Below are 25,331 nucleotides of genomic sequence, written 5' to 3' on the forward strand. Positions count from 1 at the left end.
AAAGATCCAGGAGGAAAAATTCTAGTGTATATAGCAAAAAAATGAAAGGATCATTAATGAAATAAGGTGTTCCTTTCCCAGGTTTTTTACTCACCTTCGTCGATTTCTCTTCTGTTACTAAATCAGTGGCTAAGGTATGATGACTTGTCAGGTCATACGGCTAACTGGGGAAAATTCCTGACTTAAGGTCGGCTCTTTCCCATATTCCAAGATCAACCCCTTCCACATGCCTCTATTTTTGGACTAGAAGCTGGAACACTACAGGAAACAGTCATAGGTTTGTGGGCTCACCCAGGGAACAGAGGATAGGAAAAGGAAGAGAGTGGAGATGAGTAAGAATGGTCTCCCTGCCTCCCACTGTCGGCAAGATCTGTCTCCTGCTGCATCTGGGACCCTGGGCCATCGCCCGCCACAAACATGATGCCCCCCAAAAAGGGAGGTGATGGAATTAAACCATCTCCAATCATTGGAAGACTTGCAACTTCACTGAAAATTGGTATTGTTGGATTGCCAAATGTTGGGACATCCACCTTCTTCAATGTATTAACCAATAGTCAGGCTTCAGCAGAAAACTTCCCATTCTGCACTAGTGATCCTAACGAGAGCAGACTACCTGTGCCAGAAGAAAGGTTTGACTTTCTTTGCCAGTACCACAAACCAGCAAGCAAAATTCCTGCCTTTCTAAATGCAGTGGACGTTGCTGGCCTTGTGAAAGGAGCTCACAATGGGTAGGGGCTGGGGAATGCTTTTTTATCTCATATTATTGCCTGTAATGGAATCTTTCATCTAACACACGTTTTTGAAGATGATGGTATGACGCACGTTGAAGGAAGTGTAGATCCTATTCGTGATATAGAAATAATACATGAAGAGCTTCAGCTTAAAGATGAGGAAATGATTGGACCCGTTATAGATAAACTAGAAAAGGTGGCTGTGAGAGGAGGAGATGAAAAACTAAAACCTGAATATGACATAATGTGCAAAGTCAAATCCTGGGTTATAGATCAAAAGAAACCTGTTCGCTTCTTTCATGACTGGAATGACAAAGAGATTGAAGTCTTGAATAAACACTTATTTCTGACTTCAAAACCAATGGTCTACTTGGTTAATCTTTCTGAGAAAGACTACATGAGAAAGAAAAACAAATGGTTGATAAAAATTAAAGAGTGGGTGGACAAGTATGACCCAGGTGCCTTGGTCATTCCTTTTAGTGGGGCCTTGGAACTCAAGTTGCAAGAATTGAGTGCCAAGGAGAGACAGAAGTATCTGGAAGTGAGCATGACACAAAGCGCTTTGCCAAAGATCATTAAGGCTGGGTTTGCAGCACTCCAACTAGAATACTTTTTCACTGCAGGCCCAGATGAAGTGCATGCATGGACCATCAGAAAAGGGACAAAGTTTCCTCAGGCTGCAGGAGAGGTTCACCCAGATTTTGAAAAGGGATTCATTATGCCTGAAGTAATGAAATATGAAGATTTTAAAGAGGAAAGTTCTGAAAATGCAGTTAAGGCTGCTGGAAAGTACAGACAACAAGGCAGATATTATATCGTTGAGGATGGAGATATTATCTTCTTCAAATTTAATACACCTCAACAACCAAAAAAAAAACTATATTTTTGTCATTGCTCAGATAAACATACAATTCCCAAAAGGCATGTGATTTTTTTTTAAGTTAAAATTTCTGAAAACTGAAGGGACAAAATAAATTTGGGGGATGGGTCTCTTCTACAAACAAAATTATTTTTATTTGTTTTAAAATTAAAATACTATGTACCTCCAATGAAATGCAAGTTCAATAAATGTGAACAGCTTTACTTTTCACGTGATTAAGACCTTACTCCAAATTGTAGAAGCTTTTCAGGAACCATATTACTTTCATGATACTTCATTAATCTCTATCACGTATGCCAAGTCTGACATGTTTGACAGTGAGGGCAATGTGGCTTGCTCCTTTTTGAATCTACAGACAATGCATGTTTTACAGTACTCCAGATGTCTACACTCAATAAAACATTTGAAAAAACCCCCCAAAAAAAGAATGATCACATGTTCCCCTGGAATATTGATCCAGTGATCCAGCATCATGCAATTATTTACAATGGAGATTTTCCTTTTAGATTCCAATATATTTATATCCACTATCTAGGAATATAAGTTATCTGAATACCTGAGAAACTAATTACTTAATAAGAGATTGATATATGAACTTGGAATGAAAATAAGAAAACATGGATGGCTTGTCCCTAATTCCTGCTTTCCCCTTTAGTACTATCCCTTTTCCCACCTGTAGTAAATTGAATTACTTGCCCCACTGAACATGTTCTTTCTCTTCATTTCCAACCCTCTGTGTGTGAACCCACTGTAAATTAAGACTTGTTGAAGATACTATTTTTAGTTAAGATGTTGCCCAACTGATCCAGGATGGGCCTTAATTCATATTATTTGAGCTTTATAAAGAGAACATGGAAGTTACAGAAGTGAGAAAGGAGAGGACATGTGATGGGAAGCAGAAATACAAGTCAGTACTTACACCCATCATATCTGCTTGACAAAATCTTTCCAGTTCTCCAAGGCTGAGCTCAAGTTCCATCTCCTTATGCAACCTTCTGGACTCACATACAAACTCCCCACAGACAAAACACACACGTACATACTTGAATAGAAATTGTCTTTTCCCTTCTCTGAATTACCACATAATGTGAGCTGTTTCTCTCGGATCTTACTTGATATTCTGCTTCATTATAGAGTTATTTGCAAAGGCCACATTTAGCTGACCCAACATTTACCAGGAACAATGACTGCATATTTCCTGCTTTCTGCCTCAAATCACATCCTTCCCACCAGGGTGGTTTTCTTGTCCTGCTTCAGGGAAGCACAACAGATGAACTGCAAGGACTAAAATTCTCATCTGCCTAGGACACAGTGTGACAGCCAAGGCCATAAGAATTGATTCAGCATTCGTTCCATTGCTATTGCTTTAATCCCTGTCTCTAGCACGTTTTCTCTGACTCGGGGCGGGAGGAGATTTATCTGAGTTTTTGACCCATGACTCTTCTTGATCAGTATGCTGCATGACCATTCACCAGCAGCATTAAACTCTCCAGTTTGTTTTAATCACGCCTCTCTTTGGGCTATGCTCCCAGTGGAAAATTAGCCAAGTTGGAGCTCAGAAAAGGAGAAACTAGAACTGATTCAGTCAGATAGTTCAGGTCCTCAATTTTCATGTGTAATAGAAAAGCAGTTGAATAGGCCAAAACGGTAGCCCAATCTGGTGGATTATTTAGGAGATGTTTCATCTACCTACGAAGCCATTAGAACAAACCTACTTGGTCAACAGTATTAACCTATGCTAAGTACTACGGTTGTGGGGACACACCAAACGAAAAGAGCAGACAATTAACTTTGCATATTTACAATTGTAGGAGAAATATGGATTAGGCATTCTCATAAGTCAGACTTCAAAACATCTGAAATACAAATGCATATTCAAGGCTATATATGTACATATAAATATATAAATATATATATATTTATATATTTAGGTTAATAATATAAAATGGCTACTTATTTATAGGAGTGACCAGAGACAGAGGCAGGTGATCTTGGAATGTTGAGTAAGGGTATAAGTTTTAAGGATTTTTTGAAAGTAAATAATAATTTTGAAATCAGAAGTTCTCCACACTCAATTATATATGTTAAAAATTGAGGCACAGGAAATATAAATAGCTGTTGGTCATGCAGCAAATGACAGAGCAAGGATTTGAACACAAATCTTACAAGGCTAAGATAGGTGAACTTTTACATGCAGCCCTTGAAAAAGACCTCAGAAGCAGAAGCAAAGGCATTCCTACTGGAATTATTATGAATTGCAATTCACCAAGTGTCAGGGTTCTCTAGAGAAACAGAACCAACAGGAGTTGGTGTAAATATTATGAGATTTTATAAAAATGTCTCATGCAACTGTGGGGATGACAAGTCCAAATTCCATAGGGCAGGCTGCAAACTGGGAACTCCAATGATGGTTTTCGATGAATTCTCCAGGAGAAGCTAGCTGGCTGAAGTAGAGAAGAAAGTTCTCTCTCCTGCTTCTAATTCATCACTTCTCCTTTTAAAATCTTCAACTGATTGGATTAAATGTCTCTCATTGCTGAAGACACTCTCCTTAGTTCATTGTGGATGTAATCAGCTATAAATACAATCAGCATATTGATGATTTAAGTCCAGAAAATGTCCTTGTAGTAAAAGTTAGGCCAGTGTTTGCTTGACCAGACCACTTGGCACCATCACCTGGCCAAGCTGACACATGAACCTAACCATCACACCAAGAAAACTACTTGCGCACAGTCAAAATCAAGAGGCTGAGTTGATTCATTTGATAACTCAGAACCAAAACTTTTCACCTCTTGAAGAGATTTTATTAGTGCAAATGGTGTCTTTCTCATCTGAAAAGCCCAAAATCGTTGGATGATTGGCTAAGGAGAGAAACCATAATCATATGTGCTTCTTTAGAACAAGTTGAAATCAAAGGTGGGGACAATTAAAAAGAGGAGACTTGATTGAGAGAAGCCCTATAATTTCTGCCATCCTAGTACCCATTGTACTGTACTTTATTTGCCTGGTCATTTGTCTGTATCCACCACCAGACTATAAGCTCATGAGAGCAGAGACTGGGCAGCCTTGTTTGCAAGGCACATTGTAACTGTTCAGTACACATTGGTGGAGTGAACCAAATGAGCTAAATGAACTAGGTTTAGTATTTGAGATGAGAATATAGGAGTGGGTATAGAGATGGCACTCAGTGAGCCATGTAGATGGAAGACAGGAGGTACTGAGAGCTGCTTCTCCCTGCAATGAGCTAGTTCAGAGATGTAATGGGAGCAGTTAAAAAAGAAAAAAGGTGGATTAAGAGATGTTCATGGCAGAGAAATGACCCTTTAGACTCAAAACTGGGCTCCGTATAGATCCTTTGTGTAGGACTAAAGTAACCAAGCCAAAGATTGGCCCTAACCATCTTTAGGAAGCTTGGCCCTGAAGACAAGCTCTATTGGTCCAGTATTGGTCAGAGGAGCTTTAACCAGTGTGGTCCTATTTGTGAGTGCAAATGGTCATCAAGGACAAGTCCCAAGCATCAATCCTAAGGTGCAATGTAAAGTTACAAAATAAGAAGTGAGCCAGCCCATATCCCCTAAAAAAATGAACTTAGATCCATACCTTGGGTTCTATACATGCATTAACTCAAAATGGATCATAGACCTAACTGTAAAATTTAAAACTCTAAAACTTCTAGAAGAAAACATATGAGAAAATCTTCATGGCCTTGGGTTAGGTCAAAATTTCTTCAGTGTGACACCAACTGCACAATCCATAACAGAGAAAATTGATAAATTACACTCTATCAAAATTAAAAGTTTCTGCTCATCAAAAGAATGAAAAGACAAGCCAGAAACTGGGTGAAAAACTTTACAAAGTATATATCTGATCAAAGATTTGTATCCGGAAACATAAGGAATCTCAGAACTCAACAATAAGAAATCAACTCAATTTTTTAAATGGGCAAAAGATTTGAATAAACACTTTACCAAAGAAGATACAGAGCTAGCAAGTAAGCACATGAAAAGAAGCTCAGCATCGTCATTAAAGAAATATAAATTAAAGCCACACAGAGATACCATTACACATCTATTAGAATGGTTAAAATTAGAAGGACTGACCATTGAAGTTCTGGTGAAAATGTGGGGTGACTGGAAATCTCTGAATACATTTCTGGTGGGAATATAAAATGGTATAACCACTCTGGAAAATCATTTGGCAGTTTCTTTAATAAGCTAAATGTATACTGACCATATGATCCAATTCTTCCACCCCTAGTTATTTACCCAAGAGAAAAGAAAATACACATCCATGCAAAGATTTGTATGTGAATGTTCATAGCAGTTTTATTTTTTAATAGCCCCAAACTAAAAACAATCCAAATGCCCATCAATAAGTGAAGTGATAAAACAAGTTGTGGTTTGTACATACAACATAATACTACTTGGCCAAAAGAAAAAAAAAAAAAGTGCAATTGATAAATGCAACAACATGGTTGAATCTCAAAATAATTATGCTGAGAAGCCAGATAAAATAGAACACATTCTATATGAGTCCATTTATACAAATCTGTAGAAAATGCAAACTAATCTATAGCAACAGAAGGTAGATCAGTGGTTACCTGTGGATGGGCAATATGGAGAGGGACAGGGAGAATGATGACAGATGGGCATGGGGAACCTTTCAGGGCTGACAGGTGGGTGCACTATATTGGTTGTGGTGTTGGTTTCACAGGTACATATATATGTGTGTCAAAACACACCCACTGGTATACACTTTAAATATTGTAATTTATTATATGTTAATTACATCTTAATAACACTGTTATTTGAAATAGTGGAGCATGGGTTCCACAGCTCAAGACCTGGAAAAGGTCAGAACATAGAAGGCAAGAAATGTTGTGATGGAACAGTTCAGAACATTGGCTGTATGACAAGGGGGTCAGCACTGTTTTGACTTGTTGGCTCAGTGGGTAGAACAGAAGTGTGTCCTGCTAACCAGATCAGCCAGACACAAAAGACGGAAGGACAGAAAAGACTAGACTGGTGAACAACTTGAGTTCTGAGGATCAGAGGAACATAGAAGAAATCTGGAAAAGAATAATGAATTCACATAGGGGCATATTTAGTTTATAGTATATAGCTTATATTAAGGACTAGATTTTATTGTATTATTTTATATTATACTTATTATATTAGTAATTCAATACAAAATAAAGTTGAAAATTAAGTTCTCAAGTCCATACAAGATACCATATCCTGTAAAGAATGGGGGATCAGTGTTGGAAATGTGATTTTCTAAATCACATATGTCAGATGGTGGCTGATTACATCATGAAATGCAGCGTTGTCTAAATTCTGTAGATTGTGTTTAGAAAAAAACCAAATTGTCCTGAATTCTTCCTTGAGTTATTGAACAAAGGAGAGAAGGGAAATCACCAAATAAAAAAGAGATGTTACAAAATAGGCAGCAAAATGCACATAGAAGGGAGGGGGAAATTGGCTATTGAGGCGATAATATATCTCAGGGAGATAAGAGCAAAGAAGTCAAAGAATTTGGCAAGGAGCACACTGTTGATCAACTTAACAGTGTAGTTTTCACAGAGAGGTGGAGGACAGAGTAGAGAGGGAGTTCAGATCACGCACAGGCAGACAATACTTTCAGGAGCTTCCCCTCACCAGCCCTTCATTCAACAGATTTGACTGGGCAGCTACAATGTGCCACCTAAGTGCTGAGCCCAAGGGACACTGTGGAGAACAAAGATGGACCCAGTTCTTGATCTCACGTCCTAACAGTCTAGGGAGGCAAATAAATAAATAAGCAATTATATATACAAGCATAAATGACCCAAGACATCACCTGGGAAATCCAAGGGTGTCCATAAACTCCCAGTTGTAATAAGAAGTGACTGAAGTAGGCGCACAATTGAGACATGTATAAAACCATCTAGGAAGACAGCAGAGTGGCAGCATCAGAAGGATCAGGACATGGCCTTGAGGGCTCCAACAATCACATCCAGGTTGAGGAAGGAAAACCTGCCAAGGACAGAGAAGGAGAGGCAGAGAGGCAAGCTCGGTGATGTCGAACATCACTCAGAGGTCAAATGAGAGGACAGCTACAAGATCAGCTGATTTAGCTACCTGGGAGTCACTGGTGACATCATCCAGAGCTGTTTTGGTGGAATTGATGAGGGCAAAAACCAGACAACAGGGGAATGAGCTGTAAGCGGAAGGCAAGGAAATGGAGCTAGCAAGTACAGGCAGATCATCCAAAAAGTTTTACTGCAAAAAGCAGAAATTGGAGGAGAATGCAAGGTTGAAAGAGGTATTTTGGTTCTGTTGTTTGTTTTGTTTTGAATGAAGAGTCTTGAGCCCGATTTTTTTTTTAATTCACTTTATTGAGATGTATTCACATACCACGCAGTCATACAAAACAAATCATACATTCGATTGTTCACAGTACCGTTATATAGTTGTGCATTCATCACCAAAATCAATCCCTGACACCTTCATTAGCACACACACAAAAATAACAAGAATAATAATTAAAGTGAAAAAGAGCAATTAAAGTAAAAAAGACCACTGGATGCCTTTGTTTGTTTGCTTGTTTGTTTTGTTTTTTTCCTTCCCCCATTTTTCTACTCATCCATCCATAAACTGGACAAAGGGGAGTGTGATCCATATGGCTTTCCCAATCCCATTGTCACCCCTCATAAGCTACATTTTTATACAATTGTCTTCAAGATTCATGGGTTCTGGGTTGTAGTTTGATAGTTTCAGGTATCTACCACCAGCTACCCCAATTCATTAGAACCTAAAAAGGGTTGTCTATATTGAGCCTAAGAGTGCCCACCAGAGTGACCTCTTGGCTCCTTTTGGAATCTCTCTGCCACTGAAGCTTATTTCATTTCCTTTCACTTTCCCCTTTTGGTCAAGAAGATGTTCTCCAGGTTTTAAATATGGGAGCAAATGATCAATATCGAGGGGGAGGCATTGAATACAAAATAGAGAGAAGGGGTACTGTCAGGTTTCTGGAAAATAGGGGGAGACAGTTCAGAAGCACCTGTGAAGAAACTGGATTTAAAGAAAGGATAGAATTTCTATTTAGACAAACAACAAGGAAGATGTGTTTAATGAAGATGTAGACAGACTCATATGCTGATCGCAGGGAGATGATGAATGGTTCTTGAGTGAAATTTCAAGAATTCTCTCTCCTAATGGCAACAGAGACAGGCTCTGTAGTCTTTGACATTGAAGAGAAACTACTCACCCATTGGGTGTATAAAAGCACCAATATCTGCTCTCCAGAGACATAAAAATAAAGTTCCAAATTAAATATAATCTTAAGTGACTATTCTAACTAAGTCTTAGTATTCCCAGGGAGTAAATGAAGCAAACCTGCGGGACTCAAGAGGGTTATTTTGGGCAATAAGGTATTTATGGCTTCAATAATTGGAAGTTATTGAAGGCCTGGGAAAAGGAAGATGAGGTGTTAAAAAGTTTATTCTAGAAGGGTATGTGTGTGTTTCTACAAATATAAACCTAAAAGCCGGGGAGAAAAGAAAATTTTAATTATCAGACATTACAGAGCTATCATTTTTACAACTGCCATTTAAGAACACAGAAGTCAAGCTCTCCTTGATGGTCTGTGAGACTCTTAGAGTGAAAGCGTCACTCAAATCACAAAAGGACCATTCGACGCATCTGTGTATTTCATAGACAGTCTTCAAATTTTGCTGTTTTTTCCCAAGGCCTGACTGCACTCGTTAATACACACTCACACATACATATAATCCAAAGCTTAGCCACCTTTCTGCATAAATGAATAGAAGCTATTTAATAAATCTTTGGCTTCCTTTTCCCCAGTCTCCAATAACCTACTATAATTATTTCTTAATGGGCCAACTTTCCACTTTACCATCTGCCTACTGAATATATATATATTTGAGGAAATCCATGTCCTCATTGAAATATTTTTATCTTCTTGGATTTCAGCATGTCTTCTTCTTCTAATTATCATAGTAGATGTTTCTGATCTTTTTCTCACTTTTGATCTGTTTCATATTCCTGGAATTGGGGCTCATATGTCATTTGGGTGACATAGTCTTCAGATTCTGAGATCCCCTGCAGGAGTTAGGCATCACCATGAGAAAGTATAATACATTGCAAGGTATTCTCTAAGGGGTGACTAGCTAAGTACTCTGAGGTAGATTTTTGTGTGTGTGAAAATATGGATTCTGAATCTTGAGTGACTGTAAATAATGAAGTTGTTGAGAATGGAGATTCCTAGGCCCCAACCTGGAGTCCATAATGTAGAATAACTGGAGAGGAACCCCTTTTTGCCAAGCATTCCGAAAGATTTTGATGCAGGTGATTGATGGGTCACACTCAGAAAATTTCCTCAAACAAGTGCAAGTGGCTGGCTTGGCTGGCTTTGCAGGATTCCAGGGTTTCAATTTGAGACAATGATAAATAAGAGTTAAGGCAGCTTCAAGGCTGGTTCATTCTGTGGTGCCACAGTGTCTTCAAGATCCCAGGTTTTCTCCGTCTCTCAGCTCTGCCATGCCTGGCATGCTGGCTTTGTCCTCCAATGGCTCCCCCAACACTTGCCAGATGCCACTGCAGAAGAAGATGTCATCTTTCCATGTCTCTTCTTCTAAAAGAAGCAGGCAGTCCTTTCCCAGAGACACTCATGGATCTACCCTCATGCAGTTCATTGGCTTGTCCTCTCCTATAGACACCCATAGATCCACCCTCATGCATTTCATTGACCTGACTGGCTAAGGTGTCCATCCCAAAACTGACAGATGGCATGGATGATGGTGCCAATCACTGGCTCAGGCTGATCAGGAGTTAGGTCACATTGGGGTCAGCAGTGAGGGGAGGGGTGGAAGAGTGAACAACCTAACAGAACAGCAAGGAGTCAAGCTGGAAATAGCATTGAGGAGATAACTCTCGATTTGCATGCAATGTAGGATGTATTTTCCATCATTTATTTTCCATTTACTTTCTCCAGCCTAGACCACTGTGTCCTCAATGATAGTAGGAGCTTCTCTGAAGATGTGACGAGAGCAAAGAACTTTTTACTTCTTTGATTAAAGTATTACCATGGCCTGAAGTAAGCTCTCAGAGGGGCTCCAGAGTAAAAATAATTAGCCACATTAGATACTGACGACAGCGATGCTGAGAACGCAAGTTCACCTGGCATAAAATGACATCATCATTAATTCAATCCACAAAAAGCCCTTACTGACACACACATACATACACACATGCACACACCATGAGTTTTAGCAGTAAAAGCTCTAAGTAATGAAGAGAAGATTAAAAAGGATTTAGCTGACTGTCAATTCTCACTGAAACCCAAAATAATAATTATCATTACTATACCGATAAAGTCTTAGGAAAGGTAAACATTTTAATGCAGTTTTTTTATTTTTAAAATGAAATAGAAATTTTATTCCACTGTTTCCTGAATGTTTGAACTAGCAACACCCGTGAAAAAGAAATTTAATAACAGTGTTTTTTCTCTTAGGATTTTCAGTGTTCACACAGTGGCTAGCTTCCCAAATTTCTCACCATTTGTGAATTTGGGTAATAAATTATTTAATTTTCCATTTGGTGATTAATTTTTCTTTATAATATTGAATTTTTTCAATAGACTTGTTATAGATTCACATTCTAGGCATTAAGTAATATAATTTCAGACCAAACAGCCCCCCATCTTGTCGCTAGGTTTCCTTATTGCTTAGAACCTTTAATGATAAAATCTTAAAAATGTATGGATAAGAATAAAATTACAATATATCTTTCATCAAATGGTTCTTATTTAAGAACAGTTTATAACATTTTATTTTGTTTAAGCTATTGTGAATAATCTTCATCTTTATAATATCACCTGGGCCAGTTAAGAATATATGACCTTTATACAAATGACCAATTAAGCACATGAAAAGATGCTCAACATCATTAGTCAACAGGGAAATGCAAACCCAGATCAAAGCAAGATACCACATCATGCCAACTAGAATGACTATTATTTTTAAAAACAGAGAATAACAAGTGTGGGGAGGATCTGGAGAAATGGGCACCCTTGTACATTGGTGGTAAGAAGGTAAAATACAGCCTCTGTGGAAAACAGTCTGATGGTTCCTCAAACACCTAAACATAGAATTACCCTGTGACCAGGTAAGCCCTCTCCTAAGTATATACCCCAAAGAATTGAAAACAGGAACTCAAACAAATACTTGGTTTAGGTGTTTGTAGCAGCACTAGTCACAGCATTTTTCAATAAACAGATGAATGAGTAAAGAAAATGTGGTATATACGTGCATCACATATTAGTCAGCTGTAAAAAGAAACAAAAGTCTGAAACATGCTACAACAGGAATGAACATTGAAAACATTATGCTGAGTGAAATAAGCCAGACACAAAAGGACAAATATTTTATGATTCCACTTGTAGGAAATATCTAGACTAAGCAAATTATGGAAAATAGATTGCAGGTTACCAGGGGCTGGGGAAAGAGGGAGTGAAGGGTTAACAATTTATGGGTGCAGAGTTCCTGTTTGGGGTCATGTAAAGGTTTTGGCACTGGAGGTGGTGATGGTAGCACACCTTGTGAGTGGAGTCAATACCAATAAAGTGTACACTTAAAAACAGAAGTTTTGTGTCATATATATTATATTCACAATTAAAAGAAAAATTAAAAGAAAATACATGACCTTTCTCTCTTTGTAAGTTATGGAGGCACCGTCAGCACAGCTTGGTGTTGGTAAGTAGCAAGACAACCCAATAAAGTGACCCACTCATGCCAGCTTACCTGGGACTGGACTCGTTTTAAAACAGAGATTCCCACATTTGGACAAATGAGGACTTTAAAGCCAGACCATGCCCAGCAAAGTCAGAGAAATGCAAGGAAATGGAAACCCAAGAGCAGACACAGGATCCAAGACAGACAAATGGCTTTAAATGCTGCTGCAAGAAATCAGCAGGCAAATTTATAAAACCTCTGTTGATAACTTGTGGACAGTTGTGATGAGTGAGACAAAGGCCAACAAAACTTAGAAGCCAACTAAGGCATTCATTTTCAGTCAAAGGCAAAGATGAATTTCAGAAAACACATAGGTTGGTATTCTAAAAATACTCACTTCCATTTAATTAAAATTCAATAAATAATTTTGGGGGGCACCTGCTTTGTGCAAAAGATTATCTGTCTCTGAAGTTAGGGATCACATAAGAAAATAAACATGTTATTAAAAAAAACAAATAAATGACTTCCCTAAGATAAAGTCATGCCAAATAATCTCATTTTCTTTTAGATTGTGTTGGTGATTAGGGATCAGAGGGAATTTCACAGACATTTATCTGGAATTCTGCAAAGCATCTGACAGTCTCTCTTTGTGGGTGAGAACTTAGAACCTGATGATCACACATCTTGGCAGAATCAATGCTGATGAAACAATCACAAAAAGGTCATTATTTGGTCAAGGTGCTGTTTATCAACCTTGCTGCACATTAGAATCACTGAATAGTTTTTAAAAAAAAAATCTTTTGGGCTCCCCTGAGGAGCTGGGGGAAAATACGGTAGTGTTGGACTTCCTTACCTGGATTGATGCTGATGTTGTCACAAACATTGAGGACTGGCGGTTTGATGTGCTGAGCCCTCGATCATGGGACTTGCCCTTATGAAGCTTGCTATTGCAAAGGAGAGTCTAAACTTGCATAAAATTGTGCCTAAGAGTCTCCCCCTGAGTACCTCTTTGTTGCTCAGATGTGGCCCTCTCTCTCTCTAGCTGAGCCACCTCGGCAGGTGAACTCACTGCCCTGCCCCCTCCAAGAGACCTGATCCTCAGGGGTATAAATCTCCCTGGCAATGCAGGATATGACTCCCAGGGATGAATCTGGACCCTGCATCGTGGGATTAAGAACATCTTCTTGACCAAAAGGGGTATACAAAATGAAATGAAATAAAGTTTCCGTGGCTGAGAGATTTCAAATGGAGTTGAGTGGTCATGCTGGTGGACATTCTTATGCACTATATGGTTAACACCTCTTAGGTTTTAATGTACTGGAATAGCTAGAAGTAAATACCTGAAGCTATCAAACTCCAACCCAGTAGCCTTGACTCCTGAAGACAATTGTATAACAATGTAGCTTACAAGGGGTGACAGTGTGATTGTGGAAACCTTGTGGATCACACTCCCTTTATCCAGTGTATATATGGATGAGTAGAAAAATGGGGACAAAAACTAAATGAAAAATAGGGTGGGATGAGGGGGATGGTTTGGGTGTTCTTTTTTACTTTTAATTTTTATTCTTGTTCTGATTCTTTCTGGTGTAAGGAAAATGTTCAAAAATAGATAGGGGTGATGAATGCATAACTATATGATGGTACTATGAACAGTTGATTGTACACCATGAATGATTGTATGGTATGTGAATATACTTCAATAAAACTGAATTTCATTAAAAAAAAATCTTCTGCCCAGACTCTAACTCATATGTAAAGATAAACCTCTGGGAGAGGGCTCCGGGCTGTGGGGTTTTTAGAAAACACCCCAGCTGATTCTCAGGTGCAGTGGCAAGCCTCAGTACCCTGCCATGGGAGGCAGGAGGCAGATTTGTAAGGATGAAGGTTTAAAATTAATCAGACCATGTTTGAATTCCAGCTTCTCCATTTCTCTCTGAAACCTCAGGTAAATCATATCTCATCTCTGAGCTCTAGGTTACCTACGTGAAAATAGCATTAATAATAGCTACTTTGCAGGTGATCATAAAAAGGAAAAGTTAATGGGGACTGCAATTATCAGAAAGGGATTCTGGGGTGGGGTATGGTTTAACAGGGCCTTAAAAAAGTGGACGAAATTCAAATAGGGACGAATTTGATTTAGAGAGTTCCAGGCAGGAGGCACAGCCTGGGCACAGCCTGGAGGTGACAATAAGCATGTCACCTTGGGGGAGGGGGAGGTGGGCTTAACAGGGTCCCAGGGGATATGGAATTATGGAATGTCACGCGGGACCCTTAGGGCTGAATATGGACGACTGTAAATGGAAGAGTGGAGAATTTAAATCAAAATGACTTTAGTGGCCCTGTCTAAAACAGGCAGAACCTAGAAAACCAACTAGAAGACAATTACAATTTATTCAATTCAACAAATTTTATTACCACCTCCTGAGTGCCAAGCTCTTTGCTGGGTGTTTTGGGAATTAGAATAAATAGAAATAGCTTGGCAGACTCTGTTCTATCTCAATAAACATTTTCTAGAAAAATAAATGGAAAAAATAAATTCAAATAATGAATATTTTTGCACAGAGAGAGGGTAGTCCAGAAGGAAGAGCCACAATGGAGCAAAAGTATGGAAAAGAAAGAGATGGCTATTTTTTTTAACTCTTAGTTAGAATTGAGCTAATGATGTGGACAATGCGTTCTTCTATAGTTAAAATGAAATGATATATCTTAATACATAATGGAATAGCCATCTTACAATTGACCAAAATGTTCTTCTGTTAAATATTTGTCCACCTAATTTCTGGATTTTGTTATATTGTCTGGATCGTTTAATTTAAAAAAATAAATAAAGCTCATAGTAAGCCTCGTAAATTGTAGAAAAATTGAATAAATGCAAAGAACTTATATCTGCTTTCTGAAAACGTCACAACAAATATTTTCTTGTCATGGAATAGAGTTGTACATTGGCAGTTGCCTTATCAAATGGTTTCTAGACCTCCTATTAAATGAGAAAGGAAAAGGGAGACATAGGAGGGATGATGCAGAATGGGGGGGCAGGGGCAGGGAGAGATTAGTTGATTCGTTCAGTGTAAATAAATTTCACTGAAACTGGTAAAATCTATAAAGTCTTTCTAACAAGAGAAGGGAAGTTAGAGCATGTTCATTTGGATACAAAATCATGACTCAGCTGTCCTTTCTGAACACTACGGGTAAGCCAAAATGTTTTCAAAATTACATTTTCCACATCACCTGAGCTAATGTATAGGAATAATGTGAACTATTATGCATTTGACTTTCAAAGGGGATGTTTCAACTTGCGTATTTCAGGGTGGAAAATTAAGCCAATCCATCTGAATTCATTAGCTGCAGAAAACAAACCTGTGGGGGAAAAGGATATATTTTCTGACTCTGTAGGCTGTTCTGCAGGGGGATATATTTTTCATGCTCCCTTGGGAAGCAATAATGTTGATGTAGGTTGTGGCTTAAAAAAAAATTAAACATCATATTTAGTTACCTATGAGCCAGTGGCCCAACTATACACCCAGTTTTAATTTGGACATCCTTTGTGGATAGTCTAAAGATGGGCATATATGGCTTTTTGTTTCTTTGTGGACAGTCTAAAGACGAGCATATATGGCTTTTTGTTTGTTTCCTTTTGCATTTGTTTACTCAGTGAGGCTTTTACTTGGAGGGATGACACCGAGAACTGTGAATCTCCAACAAGAATTCCGGCATCAAGTGGACACGTAACAAACATCCCCTAGCTACCTTCTGGCTTTCTAGGCTAAAGGGTATCTGGAATCTTGTGCTGATCTGTCAGCACTTTAAACAACTGCCTGCAAACAGTTTCCCAAGGAATAAAAGAAACAAGTGAATGACATCATGATAGATGGACATCTGGATGATTTCCCAAGAAGCCAGACCATTTCGTGTAGTTTTAACAAGCGCAGAGAGCAGATGGCCCTTTGCATCCGTCTCCTAACTCCTTTGTAGAGTCCAGTCTATCTGAAAACACAGACCTGAAACCTCAGGAAATGGTCCTATAAATGTTAAATGGGCAGACATACTGTTTGGCTCTTTCTCCCTCCCCACCCATTAACCTTTTCCATTTCTTCCAATTGCCATGGACATTATTTTAATCACCTTCGAAGAGGTTTTCGGGAAGAAAGGGTCAAGGGAGAGGAGGGGACAATGCAATAATTGTTCTCAGACAAAGGCAGAGAAGGGGGAGAGAGAGAGAGAGAGAGAGAGGGAGGGAAAGAGGAGAGAAATAGAGAGCACGGGATGCCCAGGCTCATCTCTAATGCCGTCCCCAGATGTTACCAAAGCATCGAGATCCCTCCCTGCAAGAAAAATTGGATTAGTCATCGTCTTGTCTCCTAATGGACACACTCTGTGATCTTTAGAGCTTCATTTACTGGGTTAATAGTGCTTTGCCTGAGTTTCTTTGCTACGGGAAAAAAAAAAATCTGTAAGAAATATTCCGGGTGCTGTCCGCCGCTACTGACACGAGTAATATCGTATTCATCACAGACAGACCTCATATCTCATTACCCCTGACGAGTTGCCCCGGAGGCATCTGAGCTTGGCCAGGCCGGGCCTCTCATGTGGAACCGTTCAGGTATATTGTGAGATGATTTAATGCGATAATAATGTCCACTTTGCGAGATAGATTATGTTTTTTATAGTGGCTGATGGTTAATGAATGATACATTAGCAAACATCACTAAAACATTATTGGGAAATGCAGATGAAGGGATGGAGTCCTTTTTCCCTGCTTCTTCTTGGCTTTCTCCCCCCAGCCTTGCCCTGCCCCCACTCCAATGCATAAAGATGGAAAGCAGAACTTACAAGAATCAGAAAACTTAATTTATTTAAAAAAAAAAAAAAACAATCCCAGCTGTGTGTCCCTGCCTCTCTGCCTCTGCTTAACAGAAGGAGGGTTGAATACTAAAAATGTTCAAGCACGAGCTGAAATATCTCTTCTTAAATCAAATGAGAATCAATGAAAGTGCGAACCTGAACAAATACGTTATGTGTTGACCCAGTTTATTAGATGAAGCCGTTTACCCTGATTTGATTTATCTGGCAATACACAGCTCAGCTGTGAAATGAGATAAGATGAGCCCATTCACCTTATTTACTATATTATTTCAGCTCTTGTGTGCCTTGCTATGGTTAAGAGTCTGTCACAGTTCCCATTACAAATCCCCATTTTCTGCAGCCAGAAAGACTCACTCCCGGCTGCCACATGGCGTGGCTGCCCCCAGTCCAGGAGCGTGGCCTCTGAAAAGATTAATGTGGTTCCATTTTAGTATTCACAGTCTCTGTTGCTGTGTAACTGGGAGGAATGGGAGTGTCCCATTAGAAGATTTTCCATTTGTGTTGTGTTTTGATTCTTCTTGGGCTTTTCCAGATCTGTATTTCCAAAATGTAGTATTTTTGATTTTCATTGTGGATTGCAAAAGCTTACACGTTTCCCAGGGCCCATCTCCATCATCTGCAGGTCTTTAAGAAGGCACTAAGCCTGGACCCAGCACTGTGGGATTGAGTGGCTCTTCTTGACCAAAAGGGGGAAGAGAGATGAAGAAAAGTAGCATTCCAGTAGCTGAGAGATTTCAAATGGAGTCGAGAGGTCACTCTGGAGGGTGTTCTTATGCGCTATATAGATATCACCTTTTAGTCTTTAGTGTGTTGGAATGGCTAGAGGGAAATACCTGAAGCTGTCAGACTGCAACCCAGTGACCTTGATTCTTGAAGACGATTGTATAACTGCGTAGATTGCACAGTGTGACTGTATGATTGTGAAAACTTTGTGGCTCACACTCCCTTTATCCAGTGTATGGACAGATGAGTGAAAAAGGGGGAACAAAAATTAGATGAAGAATAGAGTGGGATGGAGGGAATGGCAAGATTTAGGTGTTCCTTTTTTGCTTTTATTTTTATTTTGGAGTAAGGAAAAAGTTCAAAAATTGATTCTGGTGATGAATGCACAGCTGTAGGATGGTGCTGTGAATAACTGTACACTGTGGATGACTGTAAGATGGTGAATATATCTCAATTAAGCTGTATTTTAAAAAAGTAAATGAACAATGGGGAAGGGGAATGGGATGTTTTGATATTCTTTTTTATTTTAGTTTTCATTTTAAATTTTGAAGCAAGGAAAATGTTCAAAGTTTGTGGTGATGAAAGCACAACTATATGACGATACTGTGAACAACTTGCGGTCGCAGTTGATTTATCTGAGGCGGGGGGGGGGGGGGGGGGGGGGGGGGCGGCCGGTTGCTGAACCCTCGGCTCTCGGCGTTGCTCGGAGGGTACCGGCGGCGGGGGCTCTTTCCCGGAGGCGAGGGCGAGGCGGGGGACTGGGCCCGGTCCCCGGCGGAGGCGTGCAAGGTGTGGAGGGCGGCGAGAAGGAACAGGCAGGACACGGTTCTTTGAGGGTGAAGAAGCCAAGAGAGTTTATTAGGGGTGAGCACAGGTTATATAGGCTGGCATAGAGGGCGGGGGTTGTTACAAGTCAATGCTGAGGGGATAAAGGCTAGGATTGGTTCTGAGAGGGTGCGGAGGTTAGGATTGGTTCTAAGAGAGCACGGAGGTTGTTTGAAAAGGGGCGGGAGTTGCTCTGGCAACGGTGTCTGGCAACAATGTATGCGCACTGGTGGTGATGGAAGTTGCACTGGCAACAGGGAGTGTCCGGGCAAGATAAGGGGGTGGGGAAAAGGCGGTTCCCTCCGGCAAGCCTCCCCTAACAGTGGTATTTTGGGTGAGGAAATGGGGCCTGCCTCCGGCCTCACTTTCCCAGGCCTGGGGGGCTGTGGAGGGCGCTGTCGCCCGTGCCCACCACCCTCCCCAGGGGCGGATCCGGTCCCCTGGCCCAGGCCCGCCAAGTTGAAGCACGTAATCAGTGTCCCGCACAACTGATTGTACACTTTGAATAATTGTATGTAATGTGATTATATCTCAATAAAATTGCATTTTTATAAAAAAAGGTGCTAAGGGTCTTAGATAATAGAAGAAGAGTGGTGTGAATAATGGATGGACCTGCCCAGGAGGCAGGAGGACATACCCAGTGCCTCTGAATTTTCCAGTAAACATCTACCACCCAGTACAGCAAAGTTGTAGAAACACGGAGAGAAAGAACAAAGGAGAGATTTTTATCATTAAAAGTTTTGTTCACAAGAGATTGAAAAACAAGATCGGGTGCGTTTATGGTAGTCTTGTGCAGGTTGCAGAAGAATCATTTGGTTGTGTTGACATGATTACTAGAGTGATTAGTTGCTATTAAAAGCTTCAGAGTTATACACTAGTAAGAGACCAACAATAAAGGATTAAAAAAAAAAAAAAAAGGAAAGAAAAGGACCGTAAGATCCCTTGGCCATTCATAAATAAATTTCTAAGTGTGGAGCAAAAAAAAAAAAAAGTTTTGCTTAAAGAGGTCATTACACAAAGTGTTTTTATTATCATTAAGTCATGTTCCTGTTTCAGCTCCACCTCCAGGTAAGAGCCTGCTATCTGATTCTATCTGCCCTCCCTGCAGCAGAATGTCAGATGGAACTGGGGTTTAGCCCAGGAGCCAACCATGACCTCCCTAGTGAGGCCCAGGGATCTCCGATCTGAATGAAGCACAGGAGACCCAGAGCATGGCCAGGCCACCCAGCAGGCACCTATGGGCCCGTGATGGAGAGAACAACTGGAAATGAAACCGCAGGGGACTTCTGGGCAATGTGGCCCACAGGCCATATGTATTATCTCTGCTCCCCCTCAAAATGCCACTGCCCTGAGAGAGATGGAATAAAACAAGCTTATGCCCATAGGAACCAGGAGAATGGGAGGGGACCCATCAGCAGGTGAGCAAATTGAACTAGTTTTGGAGGCTGATAAGAGAACGAAGACTAATAACAGACTTAGAACAGAGGAAGCCACTTTGCAACCAGAACCTCCACCCCGGAGCAAATCACATATTTAGTCTCTGAATAAAATAATCCAGAGAGGCTCCAGGCACCAGGCTCAGTGCAGGGGGTGGAGGGAGAGTTTTACCATACTGAAACCCAGAAGTCTTCCAAGTGAGCAAGGGGACCCCCAGCCCTGTCTTTTAACTCGTCTCCCTCAATGCTGGACCGGAACAGTGTTCTTGACGTAGGTTTTTGGTTTTTCTTCAGATTTGATAGTTCAGGTGAGAACTATTAGTGACTGCTACGGAGAGAGAACAAAGCAAATAAAGAAATGTGGCAAAATATTCATTCGAGGAAAGCCAAAAGCTGTGCAAGGAAAAACATAATCATGGTATACAAGGCTCAGCAGTGAACAATATCCACAAAGTTCACGAAGATGAGAACAAAAGTGGTGATTATAAGCATGTTGGGGCAATGGAGAGAGTGAAGTGTGACAGAATAAGGGAGCTAAGTCTTCATCGAAAAAAAACAGGATGTAAATCAATAGGTTTAAAATTAATAAATGAATGAATAACAGTATATGCATATTTAGAAACAGAAATCAGAACCAAAAGAGGCAGCTGAAAGGATTGAAAGTGGTTATGGCTCAGGAATGGGGGTGTGGGAAGTGGGTATGAGGTAAAGATTAAAAGGTCATTTCTGTCAGGTCTGCTGGATTTAAATATGACTTTTAGTATAAGAATGAACACTTAAAAACAATATATAGAACATAAATTAAAATGTAGTTAAAACAGGGATAAGAAAAGAAATGAAATCCCTCTAGGTTGGGAGGGGCAGCCAAGCATCCTACTTTCCATTTAGATTTGTCTAGGAACCTGAAGGTGGCCTGGCTGTAAGCTACCCTTCTCTCCCAGCTCCCTCTTGATCTCTGGACTCTAACCTCACCAGCCTTTCATTCCTTGGACATCAGGGACCCCTTCCACCCACACATCCCATATCACAAGGTTTGTGCACAAATTGCTCTTTCTCCCCATACATCCTTTCCTCTCCCTTTCTCCTCCCTCCTTCCTCCTTTCCCTTCAACTCTCAGCCTGAAATACCTTCTTTGCAGAAGCCAACACTGATCATCCTCAGTTCAATCCCATTACCAGTTCTCATGTTACTGTGAGCTGCTCATCCAAAGCCAACTTCAAGTTTCCAGCCTTCCCTGTTTTGAGTGATCCTTTTATTCATGTCCTCTCCCTCTCTTAGACTACAAGCAGGAGGGTGTTTATATTTTTTCTCTTTTCTTGTAACCCTAATGACTAGCACAGTAGCTATCTAGAGGAAGCACTCAATAAAACTCTGCTGAATGAATGGAAGAATAAATGAATAAATGAACAAAAGGATGCACAAAATAATGAATGAATGAGGCTGGCACTCTGAATTGAGAAGCTGGGTACATCCACACTTGTGTAGATCTAGCCTTGAGGATCCCACTGAACAGTACTTGGGGTGAAAAGGGAAATTATTCCTTTGATTCTACTGTGAAGAAATGTCCCTTATCTCCTCAGCACCCTTCCACAATGGTGAGTTCATCAGAGCTCAAAGAACAGAAAATGAGCATCAATAAATACTTAATGATTCCTTGACTAGTAGTAGTTCGGAAATTGGTATACTCGCATGGTACTTTAAATTCTTAAGTATGCCTCCAGGAAAGAACTCATCTTGCCTATTTTAAAGGTAAGTTCCAAAATATGCAGGAGATGCATTTTATATTTTCTGTGGCTGTATCTATCTATAAGTCCCAAAAGTCTATGCATTAAGTCACCGAATTGGGTACGGACCATTCCTTTAGGAGGACCTTATGGGAATCAGATTAATTTTAGAAACTGTGTTCAAGTTCCAATGGGAAGCTGATCATTTACCGGTTCTCCAATAATATACCCAAGTCCAGCTGGCTTGTCTTTTCCCTTGGGCTAGAACGTGGCATTGACTTTCACTATATTTCTGCTCAACCTTAAAATTTGAGACTTTGATCTTTTAAACCACACCCGTCTTCAGCACAGACCTGGAACTTGTTTTGAAGCCTCTCACTACATGAGCAGAGCAGGCTGTTAGCCAGAGAGTTATTCAGACTTCTATAGATAGTTCCGGAAGACCTAGTTGCCCAGGAGTAGATGGTCCATCAAATTGTAGTGACGCCATATTGATGTGCTTTGTTCAAAAAGTCTTCCATATTGCCAGACCATACAGGGAAGGAGCTGTGGGGAAACCTCTATCCTTATGAACAGTATCACTGTATATTTCTGTCATGACAATGTTCAAAGCTATCCTTGAGATGAACTCTGGAACTAAATGCTGCAAGACATTTAAGGCTCAACATTTGATTATCCGATTTAATTATAATGCTGATAAACGATAGCACTTGACTCCTAAGAAGCATTTGGATTCCAACACTGTTCTGAACCACCTTTACCCACAAACATTTGTTATTCAAATTTCTTCATTTGTCATATTTTCAAAACTTATTCTTGAAAGTCCAAACCAAGCTATTTTTCTGCTTGGGGGATGTTTGCCTCTTCAACTTACAACAGATATAGGTGGTCCAAGAGTTCATTTTTCACATCTGCTCTGCTTTCAGGCATCTGCCATAGCATTTGGAAGCAAGGAAATTCAGTTTGGATTGTTTACACTCAGCCATCCACCAATCTGTAGCATGAGTTCAGCTGGGACCTATTCTTTAGTGATCATGAATGCAACAAAAGCTATTGAATGGACACGAGGCTTCAGTGACTGCACCTGTATGGTTATTCAGAATTCTTTCACCAGAACATATGGGGCCAGAATTTCAATGCAATTTTCCTTGATATTACAGCATCACCATCTTCCCCAGTTTTAAATTACCTCTCCCTACCACTGAACAATGTTCTCGTAAAGGAAAAACCAGAAAGCACCCCTGGCATTTTTTTTTTTTTCCTTTCCTGAAGTCCAAAAGCTATGGTGTATTTTGAGAAAGCATCAAATATTTTAAATGGTGAAAACATGCCTTTTGGGTTTCAATCCTGACTTTGATACCTTATACAAGCTATTTAACCATTCTGAGCTATGAGAGTAACAATACCTACCTCACAAGTTTGATGTCTTAAATTCAATAGGATATTTATCAACTTTTACTGAGGATAAGACTTGAACACACATCCCAATTTTGCAAGAAAAAAAATTAGGGGAAAGGGAAGCATTTTCATGCTACATGTATCAAAATGGATTTTAATGTAGTTTTGGAGAAGAGGCATTATTTGTCAGTATTGATGTTGTATCATATTTTGAAATCCAATAGGAGATCAGATATTTCTTTTCTCCTGATACCTATGTTTTTAATTCTTCTCCCAGGTGTAACATGTGGCACAGGCTGCCAGTGGTCGATCCAGTATCACTAGTAATAGAAACCCTGATTTATAGATATGTGCATGTTAACCCAGATTAAAGATATTTTCCAGTCCCTGTAGAGCTCTTTGACCAGACATAAAAGTGACAGTTTAAGGAAACCAAAAGAGAGCTGGTTCATGACATTTGCCCCCTTTGTGCCTCTCCCTTCTTCCTTCCCACTGGGTAAAATGTTGATATAGTGGATCAGTGGGAGAGAACAATGGTTGTCTGATGGTTCTTGCGTTTCCATACTTGTACTGCCTACCCCTGAGCTCTTTTTATGTGGAGAACGAAAAACATCCATCTTATATGACACACAATTATTTGGGGGTTTCTGTCACATACAACTGAACCTAATCCTAATCAACACATGGCCATTTCTAATTCCCTTCTAGGGGCAGTGCTTGCTCTATCTAGTAGCTTTCTGCATATTTCTTGTTCTCCATTTTCCTGGCTGATGCAAGATGAAATTGCCACTCTGTAGCCCAGTTACCAAGTTTCTTCATAAAGTCTATCACATTGAAAGTTTGAACCTTAGTAACACCTTAGTTCCTTCTGAATCTTAAGTTAGAGCAATAAAATTGATTCTAAAATGTCATGAGAATAACCCAAACTCCATCTAATTTTTACAAAACTATCACTTATTTTGTCATCAGTGTTCAGCAGCCATCTGTAATGTGGGTCACTAGATACCGGGTAGTTTTGAGATACTTTCCTTGGAAGGGGTAGTGAGGGAAATAAGTTGGTGTGTAAAGGGTCTAGTAGAATGTGTGATCTAGGGCAGGCCCTTAATGAAAGATAGGGGTGGATGGTGGTGACGATAACATAACAAGAACCCTGGAAACCCTTCCCACCACAGAGTGAGCTTCAACTCAGCTAAGGGTCCTGTCCTGGATTCCTAGTTGGGGTCTATGCTTCCTCCCCTTGAATCTGGGCAGACTCTGTGATTGCTTTGCTCAAGTCTTAAGAAACTGGAAGCCCCCAGCTCCTCTGTCTTGGCACACTCTGTGGGAGCCCTGAGCTGCCGTATAAGAAGCCCTGAGCTCACCTCCTCTGCTGGAGAGGCTGCAGCAGCCACTCTGGTCAAGAGCCTCAACTGAGTCCAGTCTTCCAACCATCCCCACTGTATTAGTCTCCTTTTGCTGCTATAACAAATTACCACAAATTAAGCTTGGTGGCTTAAAACAACACATATTTATTTTCTTATAGCTCCTACAACCCAAAATCAAGTGCACTGGGCTGAAATTAAGGTGCTGGCAGGGCCACACTGCCTCTGGAGACTGTAGGGCAGAATCTGTTTCCTGGCCTTTTCCAGCTTCTACAGCTGCATTCCTTGTACTCTTTGGCTTGTGGCCCCTTCCTTCAGCTTTAAAGCCAGAGGCATAGCATCTTGCTTCAGTCATCACATTGCCGCCTTCTTCTTGGTTGTCTCCCTCTTCTTCCCTCATATAAGGAGACTGTGATTACATTTAGAGCCCATCCTAATCCTGCCATCTCAAGATCCCTGACTTAATCACATCTGCAGAGTCCCTTTTGCTGTAAAGGGCATTAGGGTTTAGGATCTGGGTATCTTCAGGGACTATTACGCAGCCTACTATACCCACCAAGGCACCAGGCATGTGAGTGAAGCTGTCTTGGATCCTCCCGCCAGCTGAACACCTCACCAAAGTGACAACAGTCAACGCCACTTGGGACAGAAGAATCAC

The 25,331-nt window shown here is 40.2% G+C and overlaps 1 protein-coding gene across 1 annotated transcript in view; it reads left to right on the forward strand.

The window, feature by feature from the left end:
- Positions 1-420: 420 nt before the first annotated feature.
- Positions 421-25,331, forward strand: part of LOC119540846 (obg-like ATPase 1) — a 168,961-nt gene continuing 144,050 nt past the window's right edge. The window contains 2 exon segments of the mRNA XM_037844752.1: positions 421-1,148; positions 1,212-1,652. Of these exon segments, the coding sequence (XP_037700680.1) occupies positions 421-1,148; positions 1,212-1,652 (1,169 nt within the window).

The sequence above is a fragment of the Choloepus didactylus genome, chromosome 7 (genome assembly GCF_015220235.1).
Source record: "Choloepus didactylus isolate mChoDid1 chromosome 7, mChoDid1.pri, whole genome shotgun sequence".
In the NCBI taxonomy this organism is placed as follows: domain Eukaryota; kingdom Metazoa; phylum Chordata; class Mammalia; order Pilosa; family Megalonychidae; genus Choloepus; species Choloepus didactylus.